The 14,924-nt window shown below is 45.7% G+C and overlaps 1 protein-coding gene across 1 annotated transcript; it reads right to left on the reverse strand.

Annotated features, from left to right (window-relative positions):
• Window positions 1-538: 538 nt before the first annotated feature.
• On the reverse strand, window positions 539-14,462 carry gal3st2 (galactose-3-O-sulfotransferase 2). The gene is made up of 4 exons (XM_084189631.1): window positions 14,234-14,462; window positions 3,951-4,061; window positions 2,393-3,164; window positions 539-2,041 (listed from the first exon to the last, which is right to left on the reverse strand). The coding sequence occupies exons 1-4, from the start codon at window positions 14,305-14,307 to the stop codon at window positions 1,013-1,015; spliced, it is 1,986 nt and encodes a 661-aa protein (XP_084045757.1). The 5' UTR covers window positions 14,308-14,462; the 3' UTR covers window positions 539-1,012.
• Between the last annotated feature and the right edge of the window lie 462 nt (window positions 14,463-14,924).

The raw sequence follows: 14,924 nt of genomic DNA on the forward strand, positions 1-14,924 counted from the left end.
AGTTCAGTATTATACATAGCCATGAGTGCATGGAACTCCCTTCCATCTTATATAGCGCAAGTGAACAGCAAACCTGGTTTTGAAAAAACAAATAAAGCAACACCTCACGACACAACGCCTCTCCCCTATGTGTCCTACTTGTTGTGTGTATGTACTGTATGTGTAACTGATAGATGCACACACACACTACATGTTAATGTTTTTAAATGTATGTAAATTGTAAAGTATTTTGTCTTTTTCGTTATATGTCGGACCCCAGTAAGACTAGCTGTTGCCATTGGCGTTGGCTAATGGGAATCCTAATAAATCAAATCAAAATTACAACGAGCCCATCCTCCTATAGCTCCTCCCACCAGCCTCCTCTGATGTCTACATGTTTACCATACCATCGCGTATTTTATTCACCTCCAAATTGAGCCACCTTGTCTCTGAGTAAAGTTTAGATCAACTCAGAGAAATGAGACCTGAGATATTTCAGTAAAATGGAGGTACTGCTTGTCTTTTGGTGTTAGCAGACAGACATACACATAGACCTACTGTACTTACCCAACCCCAATCAGTTTAATCAATAGTACCAAGTATGTCCCATTCAAACCATAGTACACCCCAAGGGTTCCAATTCTAAACCTCAGTGTGTGACAAGATCAAGGGCAGAGATTAGATGAGAGGGTTTAGGAGATGCTACTTCCAATCCAACCGGTCAAGGCAGGACAGTCACCCCAGTTGCGCTCTCCCTCTCCTTCCTACTCTTCCTCCTCCAACTCCATCCCCTCTACCCACACAGGTCCAGTATCGTTGGGTAGAAACACTAGAGCTTATCCTAGTGCCACCAAAGTCAGCTAACTGGCCCTGTGCACTGCAGCCAGCCAGAGTAAGCATAATGTGCAGCGAAATGTCCTCACTGTACAGACAAAACATAGCCATTGGCTGTTCATCTTAAAAAGACCCCAGTACTCAGCACCAATGAGCTCCTGTGGATTGTCCCATTAGTCCATGTTGAAAGAGCCCCACCTCAAGGCATGTTTCTGTCACTTCTAGTTGCAGTGAGTTTAGACAGGGCACTTTGGGGGAGGTCATTTTGGTTCTGAGCATTAGGGTTTCTGGGTCCACTCCTGGCTGTCCTACTGTGTCGGGTCTCCCTCACCCTCACCAGCCCAGTCATGGCTGCTTTGTTTGGGCTGACCTTGGCTGGACCAGGCTGACGCTGTGAGGCGGCCAGTTTGGCAGCCTGTCTCTGCCTGGTGGCAAGCTCAGGGAACTGCTTGGTGTAGAGAGTGTCTGTGTACTGCAGCTCTGGAGTGATCAGGTTCTGACAGCGTGTTTTGGTGGGCCCGTCCAGCCCAGGGTTCAGGTTGTAGCCCTGGATGATGGCTTCCCCGTACTGGAAGGGCTTCAGTCCCGCGTCATGCACCTGCGACGGGTCCACCGCACCACCATCCTTCAGGCAGGTTTTGGCTAGTTCGGCACGTCGCTCCTGCAACCGAATCACCTCCCGCCTCATCTCCTCACGCCCCACCATAGTGTCCACCCGTCGCCAGAAGGTTGCGTTAAAGTGCAGGTAGAGCCGCCAGTCAAGGGCGTTCCAGGCTCTGATTTTGTCGGCGGTGTGCAGGGAGAGCATGTTCCGTGCGCGCTCGCTCCGGCTGTTCAACTTAAAGGAGACGACGTCGTCCAGAGACCAGCAGAGGGCGCGCTTGAGCAGGATCATGGATTCGTCAAAGTACTCTGAGATGAGGATGAGGTGGAAGTCCTGCTCGATGGCGCCAATGGCTGTGGCGGCCCGCGTCTCCAGGTCTCCGGGCGTCTCTGTGGCGACGTTGTTGTCGAAGCCAAAGTCAAAGGTCAGGATGTTACGGGCGTAGTGGTTGTTGGGCAGGGACGTGTTGTAACCACGCCAACCGTTGTCAAGGAAGTCATCCAGGCTGCGGGCCTTGTGGAAGGCGGGGATGCTCTTGTAGTAGATGAAGATGGACTCCATCATGGCAACGGGGTTCTTCAGAATGGAGAAGTAGAATGTGTCCTGGGGCATCACCTTCCTCACCTGAGACACAACAGGAAAATACCAAAACAAGAACAAAATGTGTTAGTGATGCCTTGGTCACCATTTAACAATTATTGGTTAAAAAATCCTATCCTAAGATAGTAGTAAAATACAACTTGTGTTAGTCTGAACCTCGATATTATCTATGATGCAGTGGAGGCTGCTGAGGGGAGGACGACTCATAATAATGGCCGGAACGGAGCAAATGGAATGGCATCAAACACATGGAAACCATGTGTTTGATGTACTGTATCTGATACCATTCCACTAATTCCGCTCCAGCCATTATCACGAGCCTTCCTCCCCAATTAAGGTGCCACCAACCTCCTGTGCTATGATGATAGAACTCACCTCTGGTGGTCTGAACCTCATGTGGTTGCACATGATGTGGAACTCTTTGACACTGCGGCTCCTCACTCCTTCCACAAAGTGTGAGGCGAAGAAGAAGGGATAAAACAGCTGGCTGTGCTTGTTCAGCGGAAGGGCGAAGGTCAGATTGCGGCTGTCGCCATAGCGATACAAGATGTTCAGGATGGTGCTGCTGGCCGTTTTGTGCGTCTTGAGAAAGACGATGTGGTTCTTTGGCCGACAGGTGGCGGTGGCGAACTCTGGTTTCACCTCGCTTATCACCCCGGTAACTACAGAGTTGGTGCCTAGAAGGGAAGGGCTGTTTCTACTCTTCAGCTGATTGGTTGAGGGGAGCTGGAGAGGTTTGTGAGGCAGGGTGGATACCACTTTGATAGCTGGGTGGCCCAGCTGGAGAACCACAGACCCAGGAACCCCCAAACGCAACTCATCATCACCCAGTGTGACTTTGGGCAGGGCTGCCTTGACTGCTGAAACTTTACCCCTTGCCTCTTTCCTAGTGTCTTTGACCTTATTGAAAGTGTTTGAGAGCTTTAAATGTTGGTGATCTCTGCCATGTTGATGTTCTGCTACCTTCTGGTTCCCTTTGGCCGGTTGTTTAGGAGCTCCTTCCTCCTGTGACCTCACTTCCTCTTCTACGACAGGGGCATGCGAAGAGCGCAAGCGTTCCCAGTCCCTCTGCTCCGTCGGGTGCGTTCTCTGAATCTCGATGGTAAACCGCACATTCAGGAGCTTCTCACTCAACATCTTATCGTTCCTGAAACCAAACAGAGTGTTAGACTTCAGTTAGCCAATCACCGTCAGCCTGTTTCAAAACAAAACAATTATCCTGAACAGAGAAGTGGAATGTAAAAGCTTGTTAGTTTCACCAAAGATGAACTATTATATTGACAAGATAGCCGAGCGACCACTCTAACAATGGAAATACAGTACATGTCCTCAATGATTGAAGGCAGGCACGATCAGGTGGGACCATTCTAGCCAATGAGAGGGCAGATACGCGTGTGAACAACAGTCGTTTTTCTCAAAGTTTCCGGAATGCCACGTGCATCCACTAATATCAGCACATTTGTAACAGAATATACATTGCGAAACTTCTATTAGATCAAATAAGCCTCACGTAATTAGACATTCTCTCATAGACCTCCATACAAAAAAGAAAAATCCTCTCGCTTCGCCTCTTCCTCTCTGGTTTCACTGCCAGCAATATCAATCCAGGTAGAATGAAGATCTGATCTGATGGCTACAGATGTAGGGTCTTAATTTTAGCCAGTTTTCTACAGCAGGAAAATTATCCTGTAGCAACAGGAAATGTGAATTATTAAGTGGATTATAATTAATGGATTTTTGTAGGGGTTGATACATTTTTCATAAGGGTAAATCAAGTCTAAAATGTTGAAAACTAAATATCAAACTTCAGAAGCCTTTTTAAACCTCAAATACACTACAAGTTTAGCATTTCCTGCATTGCGGGAAAGTTCTCCTGCAACAGGGAGATCAAATAAAGATCCTACCTCTGTATGTACAGTTGCACCAGACTCACCTGGACTGCCAGACGACTCCTAGGATCTGGATGGCCACACAGAGCACAGTGAGGGCCATGAGGAGCGTCCATAGATAGTGTAGGTGGCTGCACAGCACTGCCTTCAGCCACCTGCAGTGGGGAAGACCAACCACAGGAACCACATTAGAGTCTGCAGCAGCATCAGGTACAGAAATACTACAGACAACGGGATTGATTCTATGGCTATAAACTCATTTAGAGAATCTCAGGAATATTCTGTGTCTAACTCGATTCTAATCTCATTCTCTAAAGCTCGTTCATCTTAAAATCTAATTTTCAAATCATAACCATGAAACCTTTGTATTAAAATGAGTACTGATCTATGCTAGACTACAGAAATTATCTCTGTACTGTTGAATGTGTTTTTCTTGAGGCTTAGTGGCCATGATTAGGATGACTGCAGCACATGTGTTTATATGCACATGGTGTGTGTGAGAGGGAAGCGAGAACCTCAATGATTTACATTTACATTACATTTACGTCATTTAGCAGACGCTCTTATCCAGAGCGACTTACAAATAGGTGCATTCACCTTATAGCCAGTGGGATAACCACTTTACAATGGGTTTTTTTTTGGGGGGGGGGGGGGTAGAATGATTACTTTATCCTATCCCAGGTATTCCTTAAAGAGGTGGGGTTTCAAATGTCTCCGGAAGGTGGTGAGTGACTCCGCTGTCCTGGTGTCGTGAGGGAGCTTGTTCCACCATTGGGGTGCCAGAGCAGCGAACAGTTTTGACTGGGCTGAGCGGGAACTATGCTTCCGCAGAGGTAGGGGAGCCAGCAGGCCAGAGGTGGATGAACGCAGTGCCCTCGTTTGGGTGTAGGGACTGATCAGAGCCTGAAGGTACGGAGGTGCCGTTCCCCTCACAGCTCCGTAGGCAAGCACCATGGTCTTGTAGCAGATGCGAGCTTCAACTGGAAGCCAGTGGCGTGTGCGGAGGAGCGGGGTGACGTGAGAGAACTTGGGAAGGTTGAACACCAGACGGGCTGCGGCATTCTGGATGAGTTGTAGGGGTTTAATGGCACAGGCAGGGAGCCCAGCCAACAGCGAGTTGCAGTAGTCCAGACGGGAGATGACAAGTGCCTGGATTAGGACCTGTGCCGCTTCCTGTGTAAGGCAGGGTCGTACTCTCCGAATGTTGTAGAGCATGAACCTACAGGATCGGGTCACCGCCTTGATGTTAGCGGAGAACGACAGGGTGTTGTCCAGGGTCACGCCAAGGCTCTTCGCACTCTGGGAGGAGGACACAACGGAGTTGTCAACCGTGATGGCGAGATCATGGAACGGGCAGTCCTTCCCCGGGAGGAAGAGCAGCTCCGTCTTGCCGAGGTTCAGCTTGAGGTGGTGATCCGTCATCCATACTGATATGTCTGCCAGACATGCAGAGATGCGATTCGCCACCTGGTTATCAGAAGGGGGAAAGGAGAAGATTAGTTGTGTGTCGTCAGCGTAGCAATGATAGGAGAGGCCATGTGAGGATATGACAGAGCCAAGTGACTTGGTGTATAGCGAGAATAGGAGAGGGCCTAGAACTGAGCCATGGGGGACACCAGTGGTGAGAGCACGTGGTGCGGAGACAGCTTCTCGCCACGCCACTTGGTAGGAGCGACCGGTCAGGTAGGACGCAATCCAAGAGTGGGCCGCAACGGAGATGCCCAGCTCGGAGAGGGTGGAGAGGAGGATCTGATGGTTCACAGTATCAAAGGCAGCAGACAGGTCTAGAAGGACAAGAGCAGAGGAGAGAGAGTTAGCTTTAGCAGTGCGGAGAGCCTCTGTGACACAGAGAAGAGCAGTCTCAGTTGAATGACCAGTCTTGAAACCTGACTGGTTTGGATCAAGAAGGTCATTCTGAGAGAGATAGCAAGAGTGTTGGCTAAAGACGGCACGCTCAATAGTTTTGGAGAGAAAAGAAAGAAGGGATACTGGTCTGTAGTTGTTGACATCAGAGGGATCGAGTGTTGGTTTTTTGAGAAGGGGTGCAACTCTCGCTCTCTTGAAGACGGAAGGGACATAGCCAGCGGTCAAGGATGAGTTGATCAGCGATTTACAATACAATCCAACAGCATCTCACAGTGGAACAGTGATTCACAGAAACTCTTCCAATGTTTTCACTTATCAGGGGGCTACTCAATGTACTAAACATCCCTTGTGTTGAGTTAGTGTGTGTATTTGCATGATTTCCAGAGTGCATCTGATCTGTATTTTAAAACGTACCATCAAGTTCAGTGTGTGTGTGTGTGTGTGTACACCATAGAGGAAATGTCACTAAACCTGTTGGATTGAAATGCCTGTGGCATAGTGGTGCATTGTCCTTTCCCATCTGTTTGTGGGCTTCATGTTCTAATCAGAGGAATTAGCTGTTTGATTCGGCCCATTGAACTGGCGTTGGCTAAATCAGAAAAAGAAAAACAACAATCCTAAATACACCCTCTCGAACTCTGTGTGTGTGTGCATGTGTGTGTTACAACTACATAAGAGACATCTGGAACAACAGATTCACCTTGTGGTCCTCTGTAGCTCAGCTGGTAGAGCACGGCGCTTGTAACGCCAAGGTAGTGGGTTCGATCCCCGGGACCACCCATACACAAAAATGTATGCACGCATGACTGTAAGTCGCTTTGGATAAAAGCGTCTGCTAAATGGCTTATTATTATTAAAAACACATCTGCCATCCCGCCTGAATGATTGCCAGACAGACAGCAGCAGTTCTACCTCCCTCCCTCCCTCCCTACTTTCCTCCTTTCCTATATATCCCACTCCTCCTATCTTCTCTCTCACACATCCACCTGCTCACATACTGAGTGTGTGTGTGCACATGTGCGCACATGTTCTGTCTGTGTGTGTGTTGCGTGCGATGCGTCTGTGTGTGTGTCTGCCTGTGCATGTGAGCGTGTACATACGAGTATGTGCATGTGTGTCCCTGAGCACAGTCCATAAGTGCATGCTGCCGCTACACAGCCCTACATTCACCTCCAGCTGTTTGTCAGTGTAGTACATTAGTCTGGCCACCAGGGGGTTAAAGCATGACGCACACAGCACCAGAGGCAGCCAGCCATCACTGATGGGTCATCATCAAGACATGGGATGATGATGTCACTGTGAAGCTAGCGGATTGACTCAAACAGGCATGCCACCACCATGACTAAACAACACTACATATTACCCATGATCCTCTAGTTTAGTTGCCCCTCTGGAAGCAGCTAATGGACAAACTCTGATTGGCCCGTGTCACAAATGGAGGAAAGGCAAGGGAGACAAACATAAGAATACCAAGGAAAGTAGTTGCTAGGGACATTGCATAACATTCGCCCTTAATATACTACTATATACCTCCCTTTCTGTAGTGTTTTTTCATTGAGCTTTGTTGCAACTTGCTTGTGCATTGTTTCACTGACTAAATATGTCCCTGTTACTCCAGTGGTTGTGCTTTGAACATGGTTTGCATTTGTGTGGGAATCTGGTTTGCGTTTGATCCGTTTTGTGAGTGTACTTTCCCCTACACATGGATAATTCCCCTACGACACAAATAATGGAGTGAAACAATATGAAAGAGCTGGGTGTTTCAACCTTTCCACATTTTGTTGTATTACAGCCTGATTTTGAAATTGATTAAATTGAGACTTTTTGTCACTGGCCTACACACAACACCCCATAATGTCAAAGTGGGAATTACACTACCAGTCAAAAGTTTGGACACACCTACTCATTCAAGGGTTTTTCTTTATATTTAAATGTTTTTGTATTGTAGAATAATAGTGAAGACATCAAAACTATAAAATAACACAAACATGCATCCTGTTTGCAACAAGGCACTAAAGGGTATACTGCAAAAAATGTGGCAAAGCAATGAACTTTTTGTCCTGAATACAAAGTGTTATGTTTGGGGAAAATCCAATAAAACCCATGACTGAGTACCACTCTCCATATTTTCAAGCATAGTGGTGGCTGCATCATGTTATGGGTATGTTTGTAATCGTTAACAACTGGGAAGTTTTTCAGGATAAAAAAATTCACAGAATGGAGCTGAGAACAGGCAAAATCCTAGAGGAAAACCTGGTTCAGTCTGCTTTCCACCAGACACTGGGAGGTGAATTCACCTTCCATCAGGACACTAACCTTAAACACAAGGCCAAATCGACAGTTGCTTACCAAGAAGACAGTGAATGTTCCTGAGTGGCCGAGTTACAGTTTTGACTTAAATCTACTTGAAAATCTATGACAAGACCTGAAAATGGTTGTCTAGCAATGATCAACAACCAATTGAGCTTAAATACTTTTTTAAAGAATAATTGGCAAACGTTGCACAATCCAGGTATAGAAAGCTCTTAGGGTCCTTTTTCAGGACCCTGTCTTTCAAAGATAATTCGTAAAAATCAAAATAACTTCACAGATCTTCATTGTAAAGGGTTTAAACACTGAGGCATGAGGCCTGCAGATGTGGCTAGGGCAATACATTGCAATGTCCGTACTGTGAGACGCCTAAGACAGCACTACAGGGAGACAGGACGGACAGCTGATCGTCCTCGCAGTGGCAGACCACGTGTAACAACACCTGCACAGGATTGGTACATCAGAACATCACACCTGCGGGACAGGTACAGGAGGGCAACAACAACTGCCCGAGTTACACCAGGAATGCACAATCCCTCCATCAGTGCTCAGACTGTCCGCAATAGGCTGAGAGAGGCTGGACTGAGGCCTTGTAGGCCTGTTGTAAGGCAGGTCCTCACCAGACATCACCAGAAACAACGTCGCCTATGGGCACAAACCTGGCAAAAAGTGCTCTTCACAGACGAGTCGTAGTTTTGTTTCACCAGGGGTGATGGTCGGATTCACGTTTATCGTCAAAGGAATGAGCGTTACACCGAGGCCTGTACTCTGGAGCAGGATCGACTTGGAGGTGGAGGGTCCGTCATGGTCTGGGGCGGTGTGTCACAGCATCATCGGACTGAGCTTGTTGTCATTGCAGGCAATGTCAACGCTGTGCGTTACAGGGAAGACATCCTCCTCCCTCATGTGGTACCCTTCCTGCAGGCTCATCCTGATATGACCCTCCAGCATGACAATGTCACCAGCCATACTGCTCATTCTGCGCGTGATTTCCTGCAAGACAGGAATGTCAGTGTTCTGCCATGGCCAGCGAAGAGCTCGGATCTCAATCCCATTGAGCATGTCTGGGACCTGTTGGATTGGAGGGTGAGGGCTAGGGCCATTCCCCCCAGAAATGTCAGGGAACTTGCAGGTGCCTTGGTGGAAGAGTGGGGTAACATCTCACAGCAAGAACTGGCAAATCTGGTGCAGTAAATGAGGAGGAGATGCACTGCAGTACTAAATGCAGCTGGTGGCCACACCAGATACTGACTGTTACTTTTGATTTTGACCCCCCTTTGTTCAGGGACACATTATTCCATTTCTGTTAGTCACATGTCTGTGGAACTTGTTCAATTTATGTCTCAGTTGTTGAATCTTGTTATGTTCATACAAATATTTACACATGTTAAGTTTGCTGAAAATAAACGCAGTTGACAGTGAGAGGACGTTTCTTTTTTTGCTGAGTTTTACTTCAAAGTATTGACTCGGGATGTAAATACTTACAGTGAGGGAAAAAAGTATTTGATCCCCTGCTGATTTTGTACGTTTGCCCACTGACAAAAAAATTATCAGTCTATAATTTTAATGGTAGGTTTATTTGAACAGTGAGAGACAGAATAACAACAACAAAATCCAGAAAAACGCATGTCAAAAATGTTATAAATTGATTTGCATTTTAATGAGGGAAATAAGTATTTGACCCCTCTGCAAAACATGACTTAGTACTTGGTGGCAAAACCCTTGATGGCAATCACAGAGGTCAGACGTTTCTTGTAGTTGGCCACAAGGTTTGCACACATCTCAGGAGGGATTTTGTCCCACTCCTCTTTGCAGATCTTCTCTAAATCATTAAGGTTTCGAGGCTGACGTTTGGCAACTCGAACCTTCAGCTCCCTCCACAGATTTTCTATGGGATTAAGGTCTGGAGACTGGCTAGGCCACTCCAGGACCTTTAATGTGCTTCTTCTTGAGCCACTCCTTTGTTGCCTTGGCCGTGTGTTTTGGGTCATTGTCATGCTGGAATACCCATCCACGACCCATTTTCAATGCCCTGGCTGAGGGAAGGAGGTTCTCACCCAAGATTTGACGGTACATGGCCCCGTCCATCGTCCCTTTGATGCGGTGAAGTTGTCCTGTCCCCTTAGCAGAAATACACCCCCAAAGCATAATGTTTCCACCTCCATGTTTGACGGTGGGGATGGTGTTCTTGGGGTCATAGGCAGCATTCCTCCTCCTCCAAACACGGCGAGTTGAGTTGATGCCAAAGAGCTCCATTTTGGTCTCATCTGACCACAACACTTTCACCCAGTTCTCCTCTGAATCATTCAGATGTTCATTGGCAAACTTCAGACGGCCCTGTATATGTGCTATCTTGAGCAGGGGAACCTTGCGGGCGCTGCAGGATTTCAGTCCTTCACGGCGTAGTGTGTTACCAATTGTTTTCTTGGTGACTATGGTCCCAGCTGCCTTGAGATCATTGACAAGATCCTCCCGTGTAGTTCTGGGCTGATTCCTCACCGTTCTCATGATCATTGCAACTCCACGAGGTGAGATCTTGCATAGAGCCCCAGGCCGAGGGAGATCGCACCAACTGTTGTCACCTTCTCACCAAGCTGCTTGTAGCCCATTCCAGCCTTGTGTAGGTCTACAATCTTGTCCCTGACATCCTTGGAGAGCTCTTTGGTCTTGGCCATGTTGGAGAGTTTGGAATCTGATTGATTGCTTCTGTGGACAGGTGTCTTTTATACAGGTAACAAGATGAGATTAGGAGCACTCCCTTTAAGAGTGTGCTCCTAATATCAGCTCGTTACCTGTATAAAAGACACCTGGGAGCCAGAAATCTTTCTGATTGAGAGGGGGTCAAATACTTATTTCCCTCATTAAAATGCAAATCAATTTATAACATTTTTGTGTTTTTCTGTATTTTTTTATATAATTTTCAATAAATGTGCCAATAAATCTAAAAACATGTTTTCTCTTTGTCATTATGGGGTATTGTGTGTAGATGGGTGAGATTTTTTATTTTAATCCATTTTGAATTTAGGCTGTAACACAACAAAATATGTAATAAATCAAGGGGTATGAATACTTTCTGAAGGCACTGGATAGGTAAAGGTATATTAATCCACAAATATATTTATCTTAAAAGACCCCATTTTCATGAAGTTGATTATATAAGCTTGAAGCCCATTTAAGATCAGTACGGGATTTGAACCAGGAAGTAGACAGGACTTTCATAGGGTATAGGACATAGGAAAGGATACCACAGTAGATTATTGTAATTCTCCCAGGAGAGAGAGAGAGTGTGCAATCGAGGTCTGCCCAATGTCATGGTAATTACAGGGGAGGAAGCTGCTGTACTTAAGTCGAAGAAAACATTCTGTGACCTTTTACCCCAAAGACATTCCTGTCTCTGCCTTCCACCTGCCTTCAGGTGAAATACGATATCAGGTTTGGATATAGCCTAATTAATTTTCCATTTTACCAGACACTAGTAATAGTAATGACAACCACTCTCTCCACATCTCTCTCTCTCTCGCTCTCTGTCTTTCTCTCTCTGTCTCTCCTCCTCCTTTTATTAGGTTCAACTCGTAGTGACACATTCCCTACGTTTACTGGCTCTTGAACTTTGCCAAACTCTAGAGAGTATATATGTGTTCTTAGCAAGGCATTGCCACAGAGTCCTGGAAAGCAATCGCTAGCTGTGGGCTAGGCTTGGACACAAATACTCTGCCTGACTCCACTCAGAACCCCTAACACACACACTCTCTCTGCACACAAACATACAAACACACACACATAGATGCACAGTCTAGCAGGTCATTTGGATGTGGCAGTTAAAAGCTTAAATGCAAATATATCAAATCAAACTTTACATCTAAGGAAACCTCCAGAGCCAACTAATTAACATTTCCTTAACCACTGAGTGGAATAAAACCAGCCAACGGGCTTTGTCATGCAAACTCACTGCATGCAAACTTAGGTCTAGACTATGGTGTGATTTGCACTATATCCAATTCCTCCACACACACACACACACACACACACACACACACACACACACACACACACACACACACTATGACAATACTTCTATTTTGATATGAGTAGTAATAACAGTCATATTGCCAAGGTATTAAACTGAGCAGCAGGAGCCTACAGAGAGCTAGATAAACACCAGGAGGCCATGGACATGAGGAATGAATAAAAGGGCTTCTACCAAAACGCCTCAGGTTTTCCCAGGCTATGGAGACATCTGGAGACGGCCTGCCCTGCCTGCCTGCTGCACAGCTATACTCCTGCATGCCAGCCGACACACATACACAGTACACGCACATGCCCGCATACACACATACATTCCCACAGGCATTTACAGTACATCAAATACTCCCATATACTACTTAAGGTGCTACATGCACACTCACACATGATCATGCATGCACAGAAGCATACATTCACACAAGCATATAGCCTACATACACAATTACATGCACTGACCATTTTTCGGCACTCCCCCCCCCCCCCCCCCCCCCCCTCTAACTTTCTACTTGGGGTTGAACTTTTGGTCGCTCTCCCTGCAAGAGATGGAAAGGTCCTAAACTAAGTGAGAAGTTCTGAGAACCCAGTCCTATATGAAGGATTGCAGGCTTGCATGCTTTCCCAGGTAACATTTACGTCTCTAATAACATTTCCCAACTCATACCTGGCTGATCCAGACTTGACCAGTTAAGTAGGGAGTTTTGGTAATCTCCTTGGATGTTGAATACTATCTTATCGTGACACACAGCCCTACAGAAGGACTTCTAGGTCTTTTCGTAGGGGTAAAATATTTGTATTAGATTATACAGTAGTAGCTACTTGTGTAAATAGTAAGATTATGCAGTCTGTTCATAGTAATATAACTATTATCTGTAACAGTAACAGGGAAACGTATAGTGGTTGATTCTGTGTCCTTGTGTGCAGTAAGGTCAGGCTAACCGGTTTATTATGGTGCTGATATCTGCTGTATTAGGCTGTACCAGGCACTGACATCCTACAAGTTTTCCATCTTGTTCTTATCTGTTCCAAATGAAAAGCCAGTGACCTTTAGGCTGAATTTCAGGACTGTTTTTCATCCATATTCTTGAACACTATTTGGGGTTTGACTATTGGACAATTAGAAATGGAACTTTGGGTCACTTTATTACACATCAGATATTGCCTGACATTTTGTTTTGTAGCTGTTTATGATCTGTTCAACATACATTGTGTCGTATTGAAGTTGAGTGTTTTCAAAGTGCTCTCAGTGCAGTTTAGGCTTAAAATGATGTCTTAAGAACACAAGGATTCCCATCAGTTTTACTGAGTTAGCTATTTATTATGTCAGTACAGAATACAAATATTCCAAAACACGCCTATTTATGACTACGGCATCTAAATGGTAAAGTTAAATAATTTATGAGCTTTGTGGATCTATTCTGCATTAACTTGTCGTTGCGATTAAATCTCAATTTATTTTTTAACTTGTCAGTTGACTTCTATTAGAATGGTAATAAAAATAATTCTGAACCAAAAAAGATAAGATTAACAAGAACATTAGAATAAGCTTTCTTAACTGCCGATTTGAATGAATGCCAACAGTGCAATTGCATTATTTTCTCCCCATAGTCAGTCAGGGTTACTCAACTCTTACCCCACGAGGTCCGGAGCCTGTTGGTTTTGTGTTCCACCGGATAATTAATTGCACACATTTGGTGTCCCAGGTCTAAAACAGTCTCTGATTAGAGGTGAACAATGAAAAAATGCAGTGGAACTGGCTTCGAGGTCCAGAGTTGAGTTTGAGGTGTGGTCAGTGTGAATGGGAGCAATACAGCTATTTAATTAAGAGAAAGAATTTGCATCTGACTCTTATTTTCCCAAAGTATAAGCAAGTTGACCTAGGCTGTAACAACGAGGACTCTAAATCAAATCTAAACAAACATCTCATCGTATGGCACTCCACTGTAAGATTTGGTTCGCTGCGAGCGCATATGAAAACCGGAATGTATCCGTAGTCCGCTGTTTCGCCTATTATGGACAAGCATTCATTGAGGGCAATAGATTCACCGACCAGCAGCTTTCCAATGACCTATCGCTAAGGGAACGTAACACAATACAAAAGGCCATAAGAAGTCAGTACGAATTCACTTACGAGGCGCATGATCGAGATGAGGTCAGGGAGAACAGCTCGCGCTCCTTGATCGATTTCCTTGGCGAGGGTGGCATCTCGCGTGTCTGTGCCAGGAGGGTGGTGCCCAGGAACCCCGGTCCTAAATGAAACTCGGACCAACCCAAGTCACTCTCCCAAGAACCCCCGAGCCACAGACTCCCTAGTCCCCTTTTTAGAGGATGGTTCCCCCCGCTCTCAGCTTGGAACTCCTCCCGCTGCCGGCTCATTGGCTCGACGCTCAGACAAACCAAAGAGAGGGAGTCAGAAAGGGATGGAGAAAGGCGAGAGGGAGGGCAGGAGGTTACAGCGGATGAAATCGAGAACAAAGGCAGGGATTCTTTGTCACCAGCCAGGTAGTTGTCACACCGTTCTTCACAAGGATAAAGCAGTTACTAGCCTTGACGTTACACGCAACCTTGCTCAGCGTCAAATGAGATTTGTAGCCTACACAGTTTGGGTAAAATCCCATTCATGTCGGATTATACTGGAAGTGTGAGTGGTTAGTCTCTTGTGTGGAATATCTAGGAACATATTACATTTATGAGGTGATGGTTGTTATTATTATAGCCCAATAACACTTTACTGTAACAGGCTTATAACCATAAAAGTGCCTGACTGAATACATCCTTTTTGGAAGAAATCCGGTAATATAATAGCTGCAACATCCATTATG

Source organism: Coregonus lavaretus, assembly GCF_964263955.1.
Source record: "Coregonus lavaretus genome assembly, contig: HAP1_SCAFFOLD_3926, whole genome shotgun sequence".
Lineage (NCBI taxonomy): Eukaryota > Metazoa > Chordata > Actinopteri > Salmoniformes > Salmonidae > Coregonus > Coregonus lavaretus.